The 23,860-nt window shown below is 44.2% G+C and overlaps 2 protein-coding genes across 4 annotated transcripts in view; both read left to right on the top strand.

The window, feature by feature from the left end:
* The window catches only part of LOC106580942 (schwannomin-interacting protein 1), a 56,455-nt gene extending 41,829 nt beyond the window's left edge, over window positions 1-14,626 (top strand). For all 3 annotated transcript variants that reach the window (XM_014162527.2, XM_014162529.2, XM_014162528.2), the window contains 6 exons: window positions 3,915-4,033; window positions 6,342-6,459; window positions 7,121-7,318; window positions 12,484-12,607; window positions 13,411-13,504; window positions 13,817-14,626. In XM_014162527.2, coding sequence (XP_014018002.1) covers window positions 3,915-4,033; window positions 6,342-6,459; window positions 7,121-7,318; window positions 12,484-12,607; window positions 13,411-13,504; window positions 13,817-13,868 — 705 coding nt within the window. In that variant the 3' untranslated portion in view covers window positions 13,869-14,626. The remainder of the gene's footprint in view (window positions 1-3,914; window positions 4,034-6,341; window positions 6,460-7,120; window positions 7,319-12,483; window positions 12,608-13,410; window positions 13,505-13,816) is intronic.
* Window positions 14,627-16,002: 1,376 nt separating this feature from the next.
* On the top strand, window positions 16,003-18,338 carry il12a (interleukin 12a). Its single transcript, XM_045704225.1, has 6 exons — window positions 16,003-16,440; window positions 16,665-16,819; window positions 16,970-17,065; window positions 17,228-17,269; window positions 17,471-17,620; window positions 17,870-18,338. The coding sequence occupies exons 1-6, from the start codon at window positions 16,419-16,421 to the stop codon at window positions 18,008-18,010; spliced, it is 606 nt and encodes a 201-aa protein (XP_045560181.1). The 5' UTR covers window positions 16,003-16,418; the 3' UTR covers window positions 18,011-18,338.
* Window positions 18,339-23,860: the final 5,522 nt, after the last annotated feature.

Genomic DNA, 23,860 nt, shown 5'->3' on the forward strand with positions numbered 1-23,860 from the left:
AGAGCAGGAGAGGAGAGGACGGTAGAGACGGAGGGGAGAGCAGGAGAGGAGAGGACGGTAGAGACGGAGGGGAGAGCAGGAGAGGAGAGGACGGTAGAGACGGAGGGGAGAGCAGGAGAGGAGAGGACGGTAGAGACGGAGGGGAGAGCAGGAGAGGAGAGGACGGTAGAGACGGAGGGGAGAGCAGGGGAGGAGAGGACGGTAGAGACGGAGGGGAGAGCAGGGGAGGAGAGGACGGTAGAGAGGGAGGGAGGAGCAGGAGAGGAGAGGACGGTAGAGAGGGAGGGGAGAGCAGGGGAGGAGAGGACGGTAGAGACGGAGGGGAGAGCAGGGGAGGAGAGGACGGTAGAGACGGAGGGGAGAGCAGGGGAGGAGAGGACGGTAGAGAGGGAGGGAGGAGCAGGAGAGGAGAGGACGGTAGAGATGGAGGGGAGAGCAGGGGAGGAGAGGACGGTAGAGACGGAGGGGAGAGCAGGGGAGGAGAGGACGGTAGAGACGGAGGGGAGAGCAGGGGAGGAGAGGACGGTAGAGACGGAGGGGAGAGCAGGAGAGGAGAGGACGGTAGAGACGGAGGGGAGAGCAGGGGAGGAGAGGACGGTAGAGACGGAGGGGAGAGCAGGGGAGGAGAGGACGGTAGAGACGGAGGGGAGAGCAGGGGAGGAGAGGACGGTAGAGACGGAGGGGAGAGCAGGAGAGGAGAGGACGGTAGAGAGGGAGGGAGGAGCAGGGGAGGAGAGGGCGGTAGAGACGGAGGGGAGAGCAGGAGAGGAGAGGACGGTAGAGACGGAGGGGAGAGCAGGGGAGGAGAGGACGGTAGAGACGGAGGGGAGAGCAGGGGAGGAGAAGAACATGTCTTATCAATGAGGGTTTTCACAAGAGAAAATTGCTTCTGAAATTTGAGGATAAACACAATTCAGCACAGTGGCGTTTCTCAAAATCTAATTTAGGAGCTACAGCACTTTTCACAGGACCAGGAAATGAAGTCATTTATCAGAACTTTGTTGACTGGGGGCGCGTATGTCTCTCTGATATACACACACACAATGTCAAACTTTTCGGAGCAGAGGCTTGGCACACAAGGAATTGTGGTAATAACACAGGGAATGTTTGTTGGGAGGAAAAGGAGAGGAAAGCTCTGTGACAAATCTTAAATGAATGGCATGACTATTGTGGCGAGGAAAGGAGAGAAGTTAAAGTGAGAGAGATGGGTCCATTTGCTATCCCCACAGTCACAGACATCTATGTGGCGTACTCACCACCTCTTTGAGGGTTTTATAATGCTGCCCATGATGAGATCTGAGCCCGTTCTCTCTCACACCTCCATCCAGCAGCCGTTTCATAAGTTAACTAGTTAGTTAGGGGCTTAACGTGAAGGAAGGTAGTCCTGTTGGAAGACTATGGTAGCTGTGTTAGGTAGAGGATTATGGTTGTGTTGGGTTCTGCCTAAAAGCGTCCGCATGCTTCTCATCCGAAACAGTTTATGCATATATTATGACGTATATTGTGACGTTTTTGTTCGTTTTGATATCCGGCGTGTTTTTTCGGCAGTAGGGTTTCTTCAATTAAGTGCAATCATTTCCATCATAATGGAGAATGTTCCTTCAAATGAGCATTAAGACAGCATTGAACGAGATGCCTCGTTTTCATGCACATTTTTTCACTTGAGAAATACTGCCACAAACATCTTAGTTAGATGTCAAATTGCACGACCAAGACATCCTCGGCATGTACGTCAAAATGAATGACACATTTCATGAGTTATCTTCGATTAATTCTGACTATCTTGAGGAAGTGTATATACTGGCTACCGCGTCTCAAGAGGGACAAACAGTAGTATTGCCACTTTTTTCTCATTTTTCAAACGAAGGTCTTTTAAGGGAGTATGTGAGGCACAGATGTTCACTTCGCCTAGCCGAGTTCTGCTAGGAGCCAATCGAACTTAGTATGCAGAAGCCTTTAGGGGCGTTTTAGAAGCAATTTAGGGCTGTTTACAATAATACACCTAGTAAGAATGGTGATGAATGTAGGAATGCAGGCTAACCCTATGCAAACACAACACACACACACACTAAACCACACACACACACACTGCCACATCACCCCAAACATTACAACCTGACATTCCAATACAAAGACCACCTAACATAAGTACCCCCACCACCCATGATGCTAACTTAACAATGGCTACTGTCACTAACACCTCTCTGTTGTGACACAACAGTCCTTGTCTGTTATTATGGTAATTACAGCAACAACTCAGGAGCGCCACTACTCAGCACTGACACCTGCTGGTCAGCCACTCAGTGTTATGACACAGGGAGCTAGAAGTGGTGTGTGTGTGTGTGTGTGTGTGTGTGTGTGTGTGTGTGTGTGTGTGTGTGTGTGTGTGTGTGTGTGTGTGTGTGTGTGTGTGTGTGTGTGTGTGTGTGTGTGTGTGTGTGTGTGTGTGTGTGTGTGTGTGTGTGTGATTGTTAGTGTCTGAGAAGTGGTAAAGTGATGCTGTTAAATGTAATCATCTTGCCTCACCCAGTACCCCTGGTCACACTCTCTTTCTCTCACTCAGTCACAGACACACACACGCACACAAACGCCCTTCTGTGCCAAGCCCTCTCTTGTGGGTGCCAGTGTGTCCTGGCAGTGCCAACAGTAGCTGTGTCTCCTGGGCTCTCTGGTGTGGAGAGGGATTATGGTAATGTTGCCATGGTGAGGAGGGAGGGAGGGAGGGAGGGAGGGAGGCAGGGAGGGAGGGAGGGAGGGAGGGAGGGAGGGAGGGAGGGAGGGAGGGAGGGAGGGAGGGAGGGAGGGAGGGAGGGAGGGAGGGAGGGAGGGAGGAATAAATGAAGGGCTGAGATAAAGGAAGAGAAGGAGTGAGTTAGTGGAAGAGAGAAAGAAGTAAGGAGAAAGAGAAATTGAAAAAGGTTGAGGACAGAGTTAAAGAGAGGGATAACACTCAAGGCTTCTGCCATCTTCTCCTTTGCTCTTATTCCCCTCACCTCCTTCCCCCTCTCCTCCAAAGCGTTCTCTAAAAGCTTTCCTCTCTCTTTCTCTAAACCTCTCGCCTCCCCTCTCTCCTGTGTCTGAAAGGCCTGCTCTTTGTGTGTGTGTATGTGTGTGAGCACTGAAAGGGTTTTTTCTTCCTCTGTCTGGGCCTTTAGAGAGGGTCAATATTTCCCCCCAAACACTCCTCGTCCTGGAGGACTCCCAACCCCCCGGCACCAAAACATACACTGCGCTGTATCTGACCCTGGTACCCATTTGACCTCCCAGCACCACCTGTAACAACAACAGTCAAACAGTCCTGTAGCGGCCTTGAACAGTCTAAACTCTCACACTGTGTTGTCTGTCTACTGATAGGCCTGGTTACTGTGGCTGATAACCCAGCACAGGGAGTGTGAGAGAAACCCTGTCTCTACACACTTCTTCTCAGGCGTGTGCACGGTGACATTCACAAGGTTTCCATGTGTTTGACACCAAACTATTCACTCCATTCCAGCCATATGAGCCGTCCTCCCCTCACCAGCCTCCTGTGGTGCCATTAGCACATATGAGTGTTCCTCCGGGTGTGACTGTGTTAGGTGCTGCCAAAGCTGTCTGGGTCAGAAGTGGGAATTCCTACTGGAAAGCAGGCCCAGGAGGCAGGCATGCTTATAGTGCTATTAGACAGGGATGCCCAGTGGTTTAGGAATGTGTGTGTTTGACTGCATGAGTGGAGAGAGTGACCAGTGAAAATGTGTTGGACTCTCTATCTCTCATACATCTGCACCACCTAGTGGTGAATATTATAATATTATTGGTGTCTCGAGCTGTCCACATGTTTCACAGCCTGTCAGTTCCCCTCCTCACCACATGGTTACTGCTTAACAACGTCTTCAGTCCTATTATTAGCCTCCTTAACCCTCTCCTCTCCCCTCCAGGCCCAAAAGAATGAGAGGGAGTCCATCCGGCAGAAGCTGGCCCTGGGTAGTTTCTTTGACGATGGGCCGGGTATCTATACCAGCTGCAGCAAGAGCGGCAAGCCCAGTCTGTCCTCACGGTAAGAGACATGCATCATCAGCTGTACATCAATCCCACAAAGTCTACAATACACACAGACTCAGACATTTACATACACACACAAACATAGGGCTGGCACAATTACCATATAACCGTGTAACGGTTAATGATGAATGCCGTCATGAAATGAAATAACCGTCATATGCGTTTAAAAATGCCGTTTGGCGCGAACAGCTGACTGAAGATGGGGGCGGCCGGGCGTTAGTGCGGTTGACAATGTGATGAAACTTTGTTACTCCTTGCTGAAACAAGCAAATTAGTCTTCGGTCGACTAGTCAATGCCCCACAATGCAGCAGCAGCACACATAGAATTAGAATGAATAGAACGGGCTTGGAAGCTCTCACCTTGACCGGTAAACTCATGATTATACTCGCAATGGCTGCCTGGTATTGTGATGCAGTAATTTCCATGGTAATGTAGAATGTTCCTTCAAATGATGTTAACTGATGTGGCCCATGTAATAGAATGTATTGTTTGTAATGTCAGTTGAGTTGAATCAACAAATCACAGCACATATTTTAGCACATATTTTACTTCCTGCTTTGCTCCTATGGGTACACTCGCAATGGTCACTAGTGGCGCAGCGGTCTAAGGCACTGCATCTCAGTGCAAGAGATGTCACCACAGTCCCTGGTTTGAATCCAGGCTGTATCACATCCGGCTGGGATTGGGAGTCCCATAGAGCGGCGCACAATTGCCCCAGCATTGTCCAGGTTTTGCCGGGTTAGGCCGTCATTGTAAATAAGAATTTGTTCTTAACTGACTTGCTTAGTTAAATAAAGGTTGAAAAAAATCCATTATGCTATCATTGACTTGAATGGGGATGCCCGTTCTATTTATTCTATTTCTATAATAGCACTTGCAGTCAGGAGTGGAGGAGAAGAGAAAATTATGCGTATTTTTTGGGACATTCAAACATTTATTATGGTAACCGCGGTCATTTGGCTGGCCAATTACCTTCATCCAAAATTCCATGACCATCACAGCCCTACCCACACACACACACACACACACACACACACACACACACACACACACACACACACACACACACACACACACACACACACACACACACACACACACACACACACACACACACAGATACATACACACATACACACATAAAGACACACAGATACAGACACAGATCAGTTTCACCCTCAGTCCCTGTCCCTGTTCTTGAGAAGCAATGACATCACTCTCTTTATGTGTGTGGGCACTGTCACTAGAGTGAAATTGCAGGTTACTGGACATGACTCTAACAGAGTCAGATTTGACCTTTTCTTAATGCCTGTAAAAGTGGAACTCTCCTGGAACTCTGTAGGGCCATCTCCCCCACACAAACAGACCCCTGCTCTCTCCCTCTGAAACCTCTGTTGACTGTTGAGAGTAAGGGACATTTCCTCTCTCTTTTTCTGCATCCCGGCACTGTGGATCTCACTTCCCAAAATGCACTCCTACACACAACCTCAACCTTACTGGAACCAGTATTCCAGGATACATACATTCATACAGTCATACACACAAAGGCACTCACAACGTTAATGAATCTGAAACTATGATATATTAAAATTAGATGTCTCACCAAAGAAAATCTTATGGGGTGAAATTTACTGGTTACACTGCTGGAGAAGTCAGGTACTTCCATGAACTGCTCAACTATTTCCAAGGATTATTTTGATGCTCCTTCCTCTGAAACTACCAATCGATTACTCTGGTCTGACTAAATCTGGACCGATTGGGTCCAGGCTGTGTAATCGATCAGGTTTTCTCTACATGTGTTTGTAATTACTGCTTTAAATAAGCCGATTATTGATTAAAAAATGGTTTGATCCAGATCTTACAGGACTCCGGTCTTCTGAGGTCTAGAGAGCCGTCGGAGTCTAGCTGTTTGGATCGAACCTTCACCCTGGATGGATCGATCCAAAGTTAGAGCAGGAGAGGGAGGGCTAAGGGGTAGACATATTTAATAATGCCATGGAAGGCTAGTCGCTATTACAGTCCTATCACAGACACACTGAGACCTCGGTGGAGAGTTAGAGGAGGGTTTGGCCTGAGTGGAAAGCTAGATGGGACTGTTATTGAGTTTCTTTCTCACCAGCGGTGCCTAGGTGCATGTTATCTGGGTCAATAAAACCCTACAAGCAATTATTGGTGAGCGAACTTTCCTTAACCCATAGAACTTTCCTTAGCCCATAGAACTTTCCTTAGCCCATAGTAATGACGCATCCTCTCCCCTCTCTCTTTCTCCTCTTTCCTCTTTCTTTCTCTCTCCTCTCTCCAGGCTGCAGAGTGGGATGAACCTGCAGATCTGTTTTGTCAACGACAGCGGCAGCGACAAGGACAGCGATGCAGACGACAGCAAGACAGAGACCAGTCTGGACACACCGCTGTCCCCCATGGTACAGACTGACCACACACACGTTCATATTTCTGTGTGAATATGTTTCTCTCACTGTTGGGGATTCACACACAGAGTTTGCTATATGAGTCAGAAAGATAGCTCTCAGTAGGACTTGTGTGGAAGAATGACAGAGCAAGAGAGAGAGGGAAAGGTAGAATGAGAGAGAAATAAAAATTCTTAGAGAGATCTACTGTGTGACTCATGTATTCTAGATAGCACACTCAGTAAGACTGTGACAGAATGCGAGCAAGAGACAACGACAGAAAGGGACAGATTCGGTATGAATCAGAGCCATAGCCCTGGGTTAGCGTGTGGGGGAGAGTGAATGGCCATGCTCACGTTTTCTGGCCCGTTAACCAATACACCGGCAACAAATGAGGGTTGAATATGAACACGCTCTCTGAAGGACATGGATGAGTGGCCACAGGCTGTCTGACAGACACAGCGAATAGAGAGAGGGAGAGGGAGTGAGATAATCCCAGTATTTATAACCATCTGTTATAGCTCTGAGCTGTTTCCCTGTCTGACTGACCTCTGTGTTCAGTGAATGACCTATCAATGACAACACAAGAAGAACGAAGACCCAACGGGAATAAACCACTAACTTTTCCTTATTTCCCATTCTTCTGTCTCCACTCTCTCCACGTCCCTACCCCCAGTCGAAGCAGAGTTCGTCCTACTCTGACCGGGACACTACGGAGGAAGACAGTGAGTCTCTGGAGGACATGGACTTCCTGAGCAGACAGAAGAAGTTGCAGGCCGAGGCTAAGCTAGCCCTGGCGATGGCCAAACCCATGGCCAAGATGCAGGTGGAGGTGGAAAAACAGAACCGCAAGAAGTCCCCTGTGGCAGATCTGGTCAGTACCGTCGCTATAGGCAACGGGCCTGTAACCTCAGCCTCTAGTCAGTGTTTCTAACCCCAGGTCTTTTCAGAGCAAACCATCCACACTGGTCTTCTTTAACATTGTGATGATGTCACATGGTAGACACCACCCTTCTCTGCCCCGTCAGCGACCACAGCCATGATTATTTTAACAGTCTCATCTGCATCAGTGCCCTCCCCCAAGCACACACACACACAAAGTCCCACATACACACACACAGATACACACACACACACACACCAATATCTCCACCTGGGCAGAAGACGTTACTTATTCAGTAAAGAGGGGGTGCTTGGGTTGGGGCGATCTATTATTAACATCCCAGAATGGACTGGGTGACGTGTTTGGGGATGTAGTCGTGCCCAACAGTCAGAAGAGGTGAGTGTCATATCTGAGGCCCTGTCACTAAGCTAACACACTGGTGTACTGAACACAGGGGCAGATTAGGCCCTGTCACTAAACTAACACACTAGTGTACTGAACACAGGGGCAGATTAGGCCCTGTCACTAAACTAACACACTGGTGTACTGAACACAGGGGCAGATTAGGCCCTGTCACTAAGCTAACACACTGGTGTACTGAACACAGGGGCAGATTAGGCCCGGTCACTAAGCTAACACACTAGTGTACTGAACACAGGGGCAGATTAGGCCCTGTCACTAAACTAACACACTAGTGTACTGAACACAGGGGCAGATTAGGCCCTGTCACTAAACTAACACACTAGTGTACTGAACACAGGGGCAGATTAGGCCCTGTCACTAAGCTAACACACTGGTGTACTGAACACAGGGGCAGATTAGGCCCTGTCACTAAACTAACACACTAGTGTACTGAACACAGGGGCAGATTAGGCCCTGTCACTAAGCTAACACACTGGTGTACTGAACACAGGGGCAGATTAGGCCCTGTCACTAAACTAACACACTAGTGTACTGAACACAGGGGCAGATTAGGCCCTGTCACTAAACTAACACACTGGTGTACTGAACACAGGGGCAGATTAGGCCCTGTCACTAAGCTAACACACTGGTGTACTGAACACAGGGGCAGATTAGGCCCTGTCACTAAGATAACACACTAGTGTACTGAACACAGGGGCAGATTAGGCCCTGTCACTAAACTAACACACTAGTGTACTGAACACAGGGGCAGATTAGGCCCTGTCACTAAGCTAACACACTGGTGTACTGAACACAGGGGCAGATTAGGCCCTGTCACTAAGATAACACACTGGTGTACTGAACACAGGGGCAGATTAGGCCCTGTCACTAAGCTAACACACTAGTGTACTGAACACAGGGGCAGATTAGGCCCTGTCACTAAACTAACACACTAGTGTACTGAACACAGGGGCAGATTAGGCCCTGTCACTAAGCTAACACACTGGTGTACTGAACACAGGGGCAGATTAGGCCCTGTCACTAAGCTAACGCACTGCTGTATTGAACACAGGGGCAGATGAGGCCCTGTCACTAAGCTAACACACTGCTGTATTGAACACAGGGGCAGATGAGGCCCTGTCGCTAAGCTAACACTCTGCTGTATTGAACACAGGGGCAGATGAGGCCCTGTCGCTAAGCTAACACTCTGCTGTACTGAACACGGGCAGATGAGGCCCTGATGCTAAGCTAACGCACTGCTATACTGAACACGGGGGCAGATGAGGCCCTGACGCTAAGCTAACACACTGCTGTACTGAACACGGGGGCAGATGAGGCCCTGACGCTAAGCTAACGCACTGCTGTACTGAACACGGGCAGATGAGGCCCTGACGCTAAGCTAACGCACTGCTGTACTGAGCACAGGGGCAGATGAGGCCCTGACGCTAAGCTAACGCACTGCTGTACTGAGCACAGGGGCAGCGCCATGCTGTGGGCAGACTCACACCTATATGCTCATTCCTGGGTACAAGTTCTCAATACATTTGTTATAGAAATATACAAGAATGTGAACCTTTACCAGTTGATTTCAGCCCTACCAAAAAATACATAGTCAGAGTGCAGGCTGGCACCTGGCCAGTTTGTTAAGCCAGTGGCCGTGGGGTTGAGTGCCAGGGGCTCTTGCGTAAGCCAATAATGACAGGAGAAATGAGGGGAATGTGTGTGAGGAGATGTTTTTTTTTTACACCAGATACCACGCTTTAATTCACTAAAGCCATGTGGCCTTCCAAAGAATTTACACAAGAATTTACACAACACTCCCACCAAGAGAATTACATTATTTTCGTTTTTCCCCATTCATGTCATGCTAAGAGAATACTGATATGATGAAATACTTGAGTATTGTTGTTGGTGGTATCCTTATTCGTATTGCCACTAACTTCACAAGCCAGTAATATAACTGAGGGAGGAAACTCCGCCTCAGACAAACACAATAAGCCCAAACACATATCGTGATCAAAACACTACCACTCGCGGTGGCCGGCTCTCCCCCCGCATCTCTCACTCTCTCTCTCTTTTCTCACACCCCCGCCTCTCTGCGTGTCACGGACTTCCGTGCTCCCTCGCCGAACTGAAACAGTGGCACATGGCAGAGGGGAAACATGGCCCCTAGCTCAGTTGCATGGGTGCCAATGTGAAAGTGAAAGAGGAGTGAGAAACTCTGACAAGAAGAACCAGCTAAGCGATCTCGCACACTCACAAGTCATACAGCAAAAGGGCAATGGAAGGAGCACATGTTTTCTCACCCTTAGACACGTTCTCTCTCTCTCCTAAGCTAAGGAGAGAGATAAAGGAGATTCACACAGATGATAGAAATAGATTGAACAAGGGATCGAGGGAAATTCTCATACCCAGCGAGCCTGAGAAAGAACATGATGCTTTATGATTCACCTTGGTTACTATCTAGGGTTAATGTCAAACCTGCCCCTGTTGAACCCAACAAGGTGTGACATACAGAATGAGAGAGAAGGGGAGAGATAAAGAGGTGGATGAGAGGAAGTGAAACTGAAACTCTTTAAGGAAACACAAAAGACAGCAGTGAAAGGCTGTGTGTTGATTTGACAAGAACAAACTGTCAAAGAATCCAAGAAGACAAAGAGAGAGCGTATAGTGTGTTGCTTACTGCCAGGAGCATAGCCGCGGGAAGTAGTTTGGAGGTGGGGGTGCTCCGATTCTTTGGCTGGGGGGATGCTGAAAAAAATGCCTTGCCCGCACTACAGACGGCTATGTCATTCTGCTAATACAGGACTAGTAAAGGCCCAGTAAACTAGTTTCTATTTTTACTGTTTTCTACATTGTAGAATAGTAGTGAAGACATCAAAACTATGAAATAACACATATGGAATCATGAAGTAACCAAAAAGGTATTAAGCAGATCAAAATAGATTTTATATTTGAGATTCTTCAAATAGCCACCCTTTGCCTTGATGACAGCTTTGCACACTCTTGGCACACATCTTAATTTGGTTGAGGTCGGATGATTGTGGAGGCCAGGTCATCTGATGCAGCACTCCATCACTCTCCTTCTTGGTCAAATAGCCCATACACAGCCTGGAGGTGTGTTGGCTCATTGTCCTGTTGAAAAACAAATGATAGTCCCACTCAGCCCAAACCAGATGAGACGGTGTATTGCTGCAGAATGCTGTGGTAGCCATGCTGGTTAAGTGTGCCTTGAATTCTAAATAAATGACAGACAGTGTCACCAGCAAAGCACCCCGACACCGTCACACCACCTCCTCCATGCTTCTTGGTGGGAACTACACATGCGGATATCATCCGTTCACCTACTCTGTGTCTCACAAAGACATGGCTGTTGGAATCAAAAATTTGACTCCAGACCAAAGGACAAATTTCCACCAGTTTAATGTCCATTGCTTGTGTTTCTTGGCCCAAGAAAGTCTCTTCTTATTAATGTCCTTTAGGAGTGTTTTTTCCCCCCTTTATTTAACTAGGCAAGTCAGTTAAGAACAAATTCTTATTTTTGATGACAGCCTAGGAGCAGTGGGTTAAACGGCCTTGTTCAGTGGCAGAATGACAGCTTTCTATCTTGTTAGCTCAGGGATTCGATCTTGCAACCATTCGGTTACTAGTCCAACGCTCTAACCACTAGGCTACCTTCCGCACTTCGCAGCAATTTGACCATGAAGGCCTGATTCACACAGTCTCCACTGGGCTGCAATTTCTGATGCTGATAACTCTAATGAAATAATCCTCAGTAGCAGAGGTAACTCTGGGTCTTCCTTTCCTGTGGTGATCCTCATGAGAGACAGTTTCATCATAGCACTTTAGGATTTTTGCAACTGCCCTTGAAGAAACTTTTACCTTGTCACAACACAACTGATTGGCTCAAATGCATTAAGAAGGAAAGAAATTCCACAAATTCACTTTTAAGAAGGCACACCTGTTCATTTAAATGCATTCCAGGTGACTACCTCATGAAGCTGGTTGAGAGAATGCCAAGAGTGTGCAAAGCTGTCATCAAGGCAAAGGGTGGCTATTTAAAGAATATCAAATATAAAATATATTTTGATTTGTTTAACACTTTTTTGGTTACTACATGATTACATATGTATTATTTAATCGTTTTGATGTCTTCACTATTATTATACAATGTAGAAAACAGTAAAAATAAAGAAAAACCCTTGAATGAGTAGGTGTTCTAAAACTTTTGACCGGTAGTGTATATTCTGATCTTTCAGGGGGTGCTACAACATCTTCAGCACCCCTACTTCCCGCAGCTATGGCCAGGAGGAAGGAGACAGAGTTGTTTACTGTAGCTCTCTATGACTAGGGTCAGTTCTGGGACCATTGCTGTTCTGTATATTGCTGTGACAGTCGTCACTAGGCTGACCCCTGCTGGAGAGATTGGGATTTGCATCATATTACAGTCTGGTGCTCAAGCTGGGCAGCTCCTGGAGCATGGGGCTGCTTTCAGCAGCTGGATATATTTATGAGATGCAGATTAAACTGAAATGACGCCTTTCCTCAAGCATCTGCACCATCTTGTACAGACAAACACACATCGGCCTACACACACTCACACTCACATATACTGCAGTGTCGTTGGGTTCTGTAGTGCCCAAGGATCCATATCAGTGAGTGTACATATTTTGTACTTGTACATTTCCGATGTGCTGTATGTTTCTGTAAATGTGTGTGTATTTGTAACTGGTGATATGTGCGTTTCTCTCTAGCTGCCCCACATGCCCCACATCAGTGAGTGTCTGATGAAGAGGAGCCTGAAGCCTACAGACCTGAGAGACATGACCCTGGGACAACTACAGGTTATAGTCAACGACCTGCACTCCCAGATAGAGAGTGAGTACCACACACACACACACACACACACACACACACACACACACACACACACACACACACACACACACACACACACACACGTTTTTCTATCCTAAAATGTATTTCCATTTAAAATCCTATTTTTGTCTAACCCCTAAACCTAACCCTAACCATTGGCCCCTAAGCTTAAAATAGCCTTTGTCCTTGTGGGGACGTGGGAGATTTCCCCAAGAGTGAGAATTTTCCTTGTTTTACAATCCTTGTGAGGACTTTAGGGGATTTCAGGTCCCCACGAAGATTGAAGAACAAGACCACAAGCACACTCACGCACATACACACATTGTTAGTTAGGGACGGTATCTTTCGTATTGACAGTCATTTCAGACAATGTAAGTTGGATGCACGTGTGATGATACTGGTGAAAGACGTACAATACCTCATTTTACACAGAAGGCCCAAAAATCCCCCACAAAAATGTTGCTATAGAATCTTGTATTTTAGTGGCATGGTTTAAAAAGAAATGCTCCATTCGAAATCTGTGTATCGTATGACTTGGGGCTGGATTCAATCCGTATCGTGGAAGATCCGTGTTATAGCTCGATTGAAATTATATATAAAAGCAATATTCCTGCGTTTGCGGAGACTGCATTCACTGTAACCGCTGCAAATGACGGCTCAATCGGAAATGACCTTTAACACACATCTTCCGCGATACTTCTGTGATATGGATTGAATCCAGCGCCTGGTGTATGTTAGTGTTCTAATGGTGTGTTGTTGCTCTAATGTTTTTCTGACGTTGTTCTGATGTTTGTCTTCTCCAGGTCTGAATGAGGAGCTGGTGCAGCTGCTGCTGATCAGGGATGAACTGCACATGGAGCAGGATGCCATGCTGGTGGACATAGAGGACCTGACCAGGTGGTGGTGCTATCTAACACACACACACACACACACACACGGAGACACACACACACACACACACACACACAGCCCCCAGGGCTATGACCGCAAACAGGCCAGGAATGTTTGGGGGAACTCTGTCTTTGGGACAGATGTTTAGCAAAGGTTATACATTTGCATGATTTTCATACAGAAGCACACACACACACACGCAGCTTGAAGAACAAGGACCTCAAACAGGCCAGGGAATGATTAGGGGACTCTGTCTTTGGGACAGATAGCTGCAGCTAATAAAGTAGTTTATCTAATCATCATTTTGTTTTTACTCAGGCATGCTGAGAGCCAGCAGAAACACATGGCTGAGAAGACCCCATCCAAATGAGACACCTCGACCCTACCCCATCCCTTTACTCCACCCCTGCCCCATCTTGGTCCCTGTGCCCTGCCCCATGTCTCTCGCTGCTCCCCCTCTGTCTGCCCCTCTCCCATGGTGGCAGCAGCCAGAGGAAGGCCACCCTTTCATTTGCTTCTGTGGTTGTCCCAGCGCTAAAGACAGAGAATTTCCTGCTTCCTGGGAGAAGAGGAAACTGATTGTGTGTTGTCATGGATACTGTCCCGGCTTCCTGTGCAGTGATTGGCCTTGCTTCGCTATTGTTTATTTTTAACTTTTTACATTCGCCACTAAATTATAACTGTCAATACAAAATGGTGGAGAAAAAAAATAATAATAGTGAGAAATTAGTAGAAAGTCAGTTAAAAGAGAAAAATAAGAAACATTGTATAAAACTATGACGACTAACATCAGACTATTTTAAGTTGAAAGGTAATTTTTAAGTATTTCAAAGTCAACCTCTTTTTATTCTGCACAATTGGTAGTTTTCAACTGAGAAATGTTTATTTGAAGGTGCTAAAAGAGTGTAAAGGAAACATGCCTGCCTTGTAGTGGAGTTGTAACTTTTGGTAATACATTCACTCTGATCGGTCTTCAACATTTTGTAAATGTTGATTTTCTGACACGAGTCATTTTAAATGAATAAATGTGTTAATATCATTTACATCCTATTGTATTGAGAATTTTTATTTGAGGGAAGAAATGTTTATGTACAGATATGTAAAATAAAAAATAAACTTTGTTTCATATATTGTGGTTTGGTGTGCAGTCTGTTAAGAAAAGTGGACAGAGATTGACATATTATTGTAAATATTATAAGTACATACTGTATGTCCATATGGCGAAACACAATACATTAACAGTGCATTTATAACTATTTTATAATTATGTAATACTAATACTGACAAGTGCATTGTAGGATTTTGGACATAATTCATAAATGAATAACCATACCAACATTACTGCCACCTGGGAAGAGAAAAGCTGATCACTCCGCTGAATATTTTACTCAGAGGCAACAAGAGTATGAAGAATGCATCAGTTTTTTTATAATAATATTTTTCGATGAACAGTCATACAAAACCACCTTATTTTAAAGAGTAGATGATTTTAACCTTAGGCCTAAGATAGCTCTGTGTTTTACTGTGATTGTGGTTTTGAAAGGTCTGATCTCATATCAATGGTCACAACCACAAGCATCATCCACTTCTGTGAAACTCTCCCCAGCAGGTTGACTCACCATGGCCTCTCTTTCTCTACAGACCCTGAGGGTCAGCCTTTACTGGAAGAGGAGTACTTTCTAAACTAAACAGGCCAATGGTAAACAAATTCAAATGCCAGGGTTCAAATTGTGGAGGTGTGCAGGGGTCATGGGCAATCCCATTACATTTTAGTCATGGTTTAGTAGACTCTCTTATCCAGAGTACTTTAACAGGAGTGCATACATTTTCGTACTGCTCAACCGTGGGAATCGACCCCCCCCCCTCCCAAATGCCACTGTCACAGTATGATTGATGTATGATTGATTTAAGATGAAATCATCTAATCAACCCTATTATGGTCAACCATGTTACTTAATAGGCATTTGCTATATTCAATTTTTTTTGGGGGGGGCATGTTTTTTATTAAGTTGAACAAGTGCTCTTTATGACAGAATATACAAATTAGGCGAAATCTAAAGTTGTTCTTTTTTAACAACTTACTTCTCAAAAGCCACTTTATTTTGACCCCTGTGGTGAAGAACTCAACCAAAAGTTGGGAAATTAAACCTATTTTCTATTTACATTGTTTTTCGTTCTTACGAAATGTATGTTTATAATGCATAATTGAAAGCATGTAAAGCTTTGCAAGAAAAAAAAAGAACAACTATGAATGTAGTTTAAAACAATCAGCCTTCTAGAGAAGAGGCTCATGTCAAAGTAGACTAAAGGCTACTACCCAGCCACATCTCTAGGCCTATAATACAATCATTTAGAAAATGCTTTCTAACATTATTCTTTGTGTCATCTGTCTAGTTTTGACAATTACATAGGCTAGAGAAAATAAGCAGCAAAAGTAAAACATTGACATCGGAATGCATGTCTCTCGTAGTTTTTTGACAATCGGTGGTTGCTGCAAAGTTTCTGGATAGAGTTGGGCTACGGAGTGATATGCTGCCCACAAGAGAATGTGACTCACTGCATTACTCACTATAATGTAAAAAATATATATAGGTATTGTATTATTCATTCACCTCAAGGCATTGGTTTCCTCTTGAGCCTACTCATGCAAATCGAAACGAGGCCCTGGATGTTAATTCCAGTTTCACTTGAAGGAGTCACTCATTGGCCGAGATGTAAACAGAGACCACTCAGGAAATTACACTTGACTGACGCGTCGCTTTCATTTCGGCGGGTCTTGTTGTTTTGCTGTATGTAATTCAGTGTTTAAATGTGGCCAGGGGATTCCCTCTAGGAGCGCTGCATGGCTATATAATGATCAGATGAAGCAAAGATGACACCTATCAGTTTACGCCACACTTGAGTCAAAGATCTCAGAATCATGCTGCCAAATTTTTATTTATGTGAGTATTCATTTTATTTGTACATCATTTTATTGATGTGGGATTTTTTATCAACTAAACCCTCTGAAATGATATGCCTCAAACTTGACATGTCTTCCGTTTTCATTTATGGAGTTAAAGAATTACATTTTCAGGGGTGTTTTTATTATTGGTCTGTTTAGAGGATTATTGGGGTGATGCATTGGTTGGTGCTGACTGACTGATTGTGTCCTCCCTCCACACAGACTTTACCAGCTGTGTGCTGCTGCTCGCTTTGTCCTGCCAAGTCTCCATGGGAACCCCAGTGCGCACGCCGCGGAGTTTGGAAACTGAGAAATGCGGGCAGTGCTCTGACCTCTCCAGAGAGCTCGTCAAGAATGTTAGAAAGCTCCTGGACAACGTGAGTGACAATTATAACTAATGAATTTGAACTTTTAATTCATATCTAATGTATTGTTCATTCAGTCAGTCAGTCCGTCTGTATCGTTGATATGCTTACAGTTTGTGATTGATTTATCCACTTACTAAGTGAATCATTTTCCCTTGATAGGAAAACCTGTTTGGGGGTTTAAACTGCTCGGAGCAGCGCGTGGAGGTAAACAGTAAGACCCAGACAGTCATAGCCTGCGAACCCAACACGGACAGGGTAAGTCACAGTCATTTTCTAGATTCATATTAACATTATTTAAAATATATATATATATACTTTCTCGGGCTTTTAAGTATTAATTGAAAGTAATAATTAGGATTTACAGAATAGTGATATAAATCAGTCTATTGATGCATTATTTTTGCTGTATTTCCTCAGAACACAAGATGCTCTGGTCAACGGAACACCACATTCAGTGAGGTAACTATTGTGTTCTTACAATACTGCATCATTGTATATAAATCCACAGTTTAAAAAAGAAACAGTTAGATCTTTAGACAGTCTGTAGATTTTATAATGACTGCATTTCACATAATTCACCCATTCCTAGCTCACCCATTTCAACTGCTTCCTATATGTCTGATTGTCTGATCTCTGTCCATCTTTGTTTTCTTCTGACAGAGTGAGTGTCTGAGGAACATCCGAGCAGACCTAGGACATTATGCTGCCTCACTACAGGCTTACAAACAGGCCGACCTCAGCTCCACTGTCCAGGACACCAAGAACCTACTCAATAATTGTCCATCCACACAAGGGGATCCTTCCTCACATGTAAGATTTGATTTTTCAAAATTTTATTTTTTTGGGTCATAAAACATTCCTTCCTTCCCTGAATTTTCCTTTTTCTTTTGATTCAGTTTTCTAATGACAACAAACTCATATAGACAATTACAAAAGTGTACACAAAAAAATGTGTTCCTCTGTGTTTGAGACAGCACAAATGTTATTGGCACGCACACAACTATGGACTTAAAGTTAGCATTTTTATAAAGTTAAGCTTTGTTTCCTTTTGCCCTGCAGGTTGCAGACCCTAAGCTGACTAGTGGTAACTCTGTGGACCAGAGGGTCCATCTGTGTAAGGTACTGAAAGGCTTCCACCTCCGGATCATCACCATCAGCAGAGCCATGGGATACATCTCTGCTGGGGACCACAGGAAGTAAATCCTCATCTTCAACACCATCCAATTCCTCATCCTCATCAACTATAACAAGTGCTGATAATCTTTATCATCATCATCATCACCATCAACAAGTTAATCATCAGCAAAACTGATTGTCATCTTCATCATCAGACATCATCATCAACTACTTTGCCATCATAACTGTTGAATACTTACTGCACTACCCTGTGAATGCCTAGATGAGTGGGACATGAGCTATCTAAACTCTTTTGGCTCAGTTAGAGCTGAATGACAGTAGGTTTAGTGCAAAACCAGTAAATGAAGATCATGTTGGTCAATTTATTTATTTATTTATTTCTATATTTAAGGACTGGGATTTATTTATTTATTTGATTTATGAAATATATGTATTTATTTATTTAACAATGTGTTATTGATGTTATTTATTGGAATATTTATAATAAAGTATTTATTACAAACTTACTGAGACTGATTATGTATTTATTATATTGACTGGCTGTTAATGTTAGCTTTGTTGTCTGTGTTGCTCTGTAGGCTTAAACATTCTATCCATGAATAGGCTAAATACGCTTTTGTTTGTTGTAAAAATAACTAATCTTTATGGAACATGTTGAAATATAATATCCTTCAGACGGGAGGGAGGGCAGTGTGATTAATAGTGGCATAAGATTTGAAAAAGCCCTTTTCTGCATCTTCAAGCAGGTCTCCGCATGGAACCTTTTGTCCAATTTGGCATGTGGGCACACTGGCAGGCATTACACACAATGAAACCATGCCACCCTGGGCGAAAATCCTTGCCTGGTATTTAATCATTGCCTGAAACCATGCCTGGTAATTTGCATCTCCAAGTCCTGCACCCTCTCCTGAAAATCCAGGTCGTGGCATGTGCTTTCAGCCACAGCACTTTGCATTTTTTTAATTTGAACTTTTATTTTTATTTAAGTCAGTTAAGAACAAATTCTTATTTACAATGACAGGAACAGTGGGTTAACTGCCTTGTTCAGGGGCAGAACAATAGATTTTTACCTTGTGAGCTCAGGGATTTGATCCAGCAACCTTTTAGTTACTGACCCAACGCTCTAACCACTTGGCTACCTGCATCTCCTCAATGAGGGAAGTTTTCATCTGGATCAACTCCTCCGGTGAAGAAAAGCTATTCGGCCCTCATCGACTTGTGACTGCAATAGGCCGATACAGCCAGCCATTCTGATCCCATAACTTCACCCTATCCTCAGCTCTCTCGTGCTTAAGGGTGGACAGATTACGTTCAGACTTTCAATCGCATCCCTGAAGGCGTCATTCTGCTGTTGGAGCTGCAGACGTCGAGTCTCCAGCCGTGCAGTGGTGCTGTTGCTCTCCTCCAGGTATTTACGCATCTCCAGGACTATGTCCTTGAGAGTGTCCATGTCTTTCACGGAGATCCTCAGGCTTCTCATCAGGTTCTTCGGCCCAATGTTTTCTTTACGCAGAGCTTCTCTCCTCTACTCGGCTATCTCTTGGGCAACCTCAGCGGCTTCCGTAAGGTACATTTCTTGGTGTATGTGAATTTGGTTATCAGGTCGCTCTTGTCGTCCACATCCGGCTCAGGTGATGAGAACATTTCTGCCCCATCTACAGTGTCTCCCTGTGGGTGGCAAGAGTCCGTGTTATCACCGTGCCTGCATTAGTCAACTGCACCACCGCGTGCTTGGAGTCATTCGAGGCACAATCCTCCCAGTCGGCCTTTGATTTCAGTCATCTGCCGGGAGGTCGTGAGCAACGGACAGGTATAGTAATGACTGCCCATCCTGGTCCTCCCACACGTCTCCGGAGGTCTCGCGGGTCCAGTCTGCCGGGACCTGGGAAAGTCTTGACGGGTCCAGGGAGGGTTCAGACACCAATGGCCGTAGCTCATGACCCGAGGTCCTTCGATTGTTATTTTTGCACTGCATCCTGGTCAGTATTTACCTTAGTTTTCAGTATTCCGTGCAGTATTGGGATATTTGTGATATCTGTAGTTGTGGATATTGCGGTAATGCTGGTCAGGGTGCATTTATAAATCTAGGTTCAGATGACAACTTGATTGTAAGCCACATCACTTAGCATCATTTCAATGAGCATTCTATATTACCATGGCAATCCAGCAGCAGTTGATTGAACATTCCAACTTGCCATGGACATGACTGCATCACAATACCAGCCATATGGAGTGTACCCATGAGTTTACCATTGCCCTTGATTCTAAGCAATGTTGTGCTTCTATTTTTATTGACTTGGCCAAAGCTTTTGATACGGTAGACCATTCCATTCTTGTTGGCCGGCTAAGGAGTATTGCTGTCTCTGAGGGGTCTTTGGCCTGGTTTGCTAACTACCTCTCTCAAAGAGTGCTGTGTATAAAGTCAGAAAATCTGCTGTCTCAGCCACTGCCTGTCACCAAGGGAGTATCCCAAGGCTCAATCCTAGGACCCACGCTCTTCTAAATTTGCATCAACAACATAGCTCAAGCAGTAGGAAGCTCTCTCATCCATTTATATGCAGATGATAGTCTTATACTCAGCTGAACCCTCCCCGGATTTTGTGTTAAATGTTCTACAACAAAGCTTTCTTAGTGTCCAACAAGCTTTCTTTACCCTTAACCTTATTCTGAACACCTCCAAAACAAAGGTCATGTGGTTTGGTAAGAAGAATGTCCTTCTCCCCACCGGTGTGATTACTACCTCTGTGTGTTTAGAGCTTGAGATAGTCACCTCATACAAGTACTTGGCAGTATGGCTAGACAGTACACTGTCCTTCTCTCAGCAAATATCAAAGCTGCAGGCTAAAGTTAAATCTAGACTTGGTTTTCTCTATCGTAATCGCTCCTCTTTCACCCCAGCTGCCAAACTAACCCTGATTCAGATGACCGTCCTTCCCATGCTAGATTACGGAGACATAATTTATAGATCAGCAGGTAAGGGTGCTCTCGAGCGGCTAGATGTTCTTTACCGTATAGGACACATCACTACGCTCTATACTCTTCGGTAAACTGGTAATCTCTGTATACCCGTCGCAAGACCCACTGGTTGATGCTTATTTATAAAACCCTCTTAGGCCTCACTCCCCACTATCTGAGATATCTACTGCAGCCCTCATCCTCCACATACAACACCCGGTCTGCCAGTCACATTCTGTTAAAGGTCCCCAAAGCACACACATCACTGGGTCACTCGTCTTTTCAGTTCGCTGCAGCTAGAGACTGGAACGAGCAGCAATAAACACTCAAACTGGACAGTTTTATCTCAATCTCTTCATTCAAAGACTCAATCATGGACAGTCTTACTGACAGTTGTGGCTGCTTTGAGTGATGTATTATTGTCTCTACCTTCTTGCCCTTTGTGCTGTTGTCTGTGCCCAATTATGTTTGTACCATGTTGTGTGCTACTACCATGTTGTTGTTATGTTGTGTTTCTACCATGCTGTGTTGTCATGTGTTGCTCGCTTGCTATGTTGTTGTCTTAGGTCTCTCTTTATGTAGTGTTGTGTTGTCTCTCTTGTTGTGATGTGTTTTGTCCTGTATTTATATTTATTTATTTTTAATCCCAGCCCCCGTCCCCGCAGGAGGCCTTTTTCCTTTTGGTAGGTCATCAGTGTAAATAAGAATTTGTTCTTAACTGGCTTGCCTAGTTAAATAAAGGTTAAATAAAAATAAAATTAAATAAATAAAAATTACCAGTCAAATTGCCATATGGAGTGTACCCATGAGCTTACCAGTCTAAATAAGGCCCTTCTAGAGATTCTATTTCTATGGTAGTACTCAATAAATAAAAGCAAAGATAGCTTAATAGAAAAAGACTCAAGTAAAATTGAAAGTCACCCAGTAAAATACTATTTGAGTAAAACTATCTGGTTCTAAATGTGCTTAAGTATAGTGTGGAAAAAGTACTAAATTGTCATACCTGAGTAGAAGTAAAAAGTAAAAGTAAATGCTGTACATCAAATTCCTTTTATTATGCATACCAGATCGTGCAATTTTCTTGTTTTTCTATATGTTTATGGACAGCAGAGGTTGATAGAATTCACACTTCGCTCAGACAGCTTTGACTGAATTTACAAACAGTATTTGTTATTAGTGAATCCGCAAAATCAGAGGCAGTAAGGATGACAACGCGTTATATTGATAGGTGTGTGAATAGGACTATATTGCTGTCCTGCCTGAGCATTTGAAATGTAACGAGTACTTTTGGGTGTCAGGGAAAATGTATGGGAGTAAAAAGTACATATTTTCTTTAGGAATGTAGTAGAGTAAAAGTAGAAGTTGTCAAAAATATAAATAGTAAATAAAGTACAGATACCCACGAAAACTACTTAAGTAATACTTCAAAGTATTTTTTACTTAGTTACTTTACACCACTGGCAAATGTTATTTGTCACATGCTTACTGGCCCTTCCCAACAATGCAGAGAAAAAAAACTGAAATAGTAGAAAAATTGAAAATGCGAAAAGAGGAATACATAGAAAAATAACAACACAAGGAATAAATACACAATGAGTAATGATAACTTCCCTGTTCAGGAAACCTGGGAGCTGGTGGACGGAGATGGTTTCCATGGTCAATTTGGTGTGTGATGGAAAATCTTTCTTAATTTTGACTAACGGTCAACAACTCCTTTCCCTGGCCAGTTAGGCAGGGTCAAATGGACTGTTCTGAAGCTGAGTGCTCTGATGTGGGTCTCTGCTGAGTTCAGGCATTCAATCACTCAGCCATTCAATCACTCAGCCATTCCCCTCACCACTGATACTACTATCACACTAATACACACTCCACTGATTCTACACACTACCAGCACTCAAACCACATTTCAGGAACTGGGTGACGTGTGACCTAAGAGACGGTGTAATATCACAGAGTAAAAATTGACTGAGGTCTATATTTGATATCACATGGTGTTACTATCCCAATATAAACCTACCAGTTGGAAAAACATTGTCATTTTAACCAGTGTTGCCCACTGGGCTAGATTCAGATCTAATGTATGAGGTTTGGGGTTTCAATCTGAGTTGTTCCTAGACACAGATAAACAAATCAATACAAAATCATCTGTTCATTAATATGCACCAATGCCTTCTGATACAGTGATGAATGAACTCATCTTGATCACCACACACACATACACACAAATAAACAGACCGCAGACTTCCAGTGTGACATGTGATTTCCCTCAGTAGAGACCACAGTGTGAGTCAGAGTGCCAGGAGGTCAGGCCAGTGGGCATTACAATCCCTCTGATCATGTTCACCTCTTTGCTCTGAATCAGTAAGATGTTACTGTAATGATCCACACACACACCCCGTGTCCCTCTCACCTTAATGTCGGAGGAGTTGTTGGTGGCCAGGTAGATGCGAAAGGAGTAGGAGTTGTTCAGAGCCAGTTCCTTATACACCAGGACCACACCGTGGTGCTCTACAGGCTTGCTGCTCTGGACAAGTATTCCTTGGGTATAATAGTACAATAGTACACTTAAATAAATATTTAGCACTTTTATTGGTGTACAATGTTTATAAAATGAAATGTTAAGTCTTTTGAAAATATTAACATGTACATTTTGTACAATGCATTTTTTGGTTGATGTGAGTTTGCTCAAAGCGTGATGAGGAGTGGAAAATGTACTTATGTGTTAGAGGCCAGACGGCAGCATTAACGTTGGCCTTGCATTTGTCTCCATTCCATGCAGTCATAAAGAGACAACCGGCAGAATAGTTCTCAGAGCTTTCCCTTCCCTTCCACATACACCTCACCAGAACACAACGCAGAAAGGTACCGGTACAGACCGGTTACATAGGCTATGACTTAATGAAACATTTATTCTAACAGTCATGAGACCATCATACATTTACATTTAAGTCATTTAGC

This window comes from Salmo salar, chromosome ssa20 (assembly GCF_905237065.1).
Source record: "Salmo salar chromosome ssa20, Ssal_v3.1, whole genome shotgun sequence".
NCBI lineage: Eukaryota > Metazoa > Chordata > Actinopteri > Salmoniformes > Salmonidae > Salmo > Salmo salar.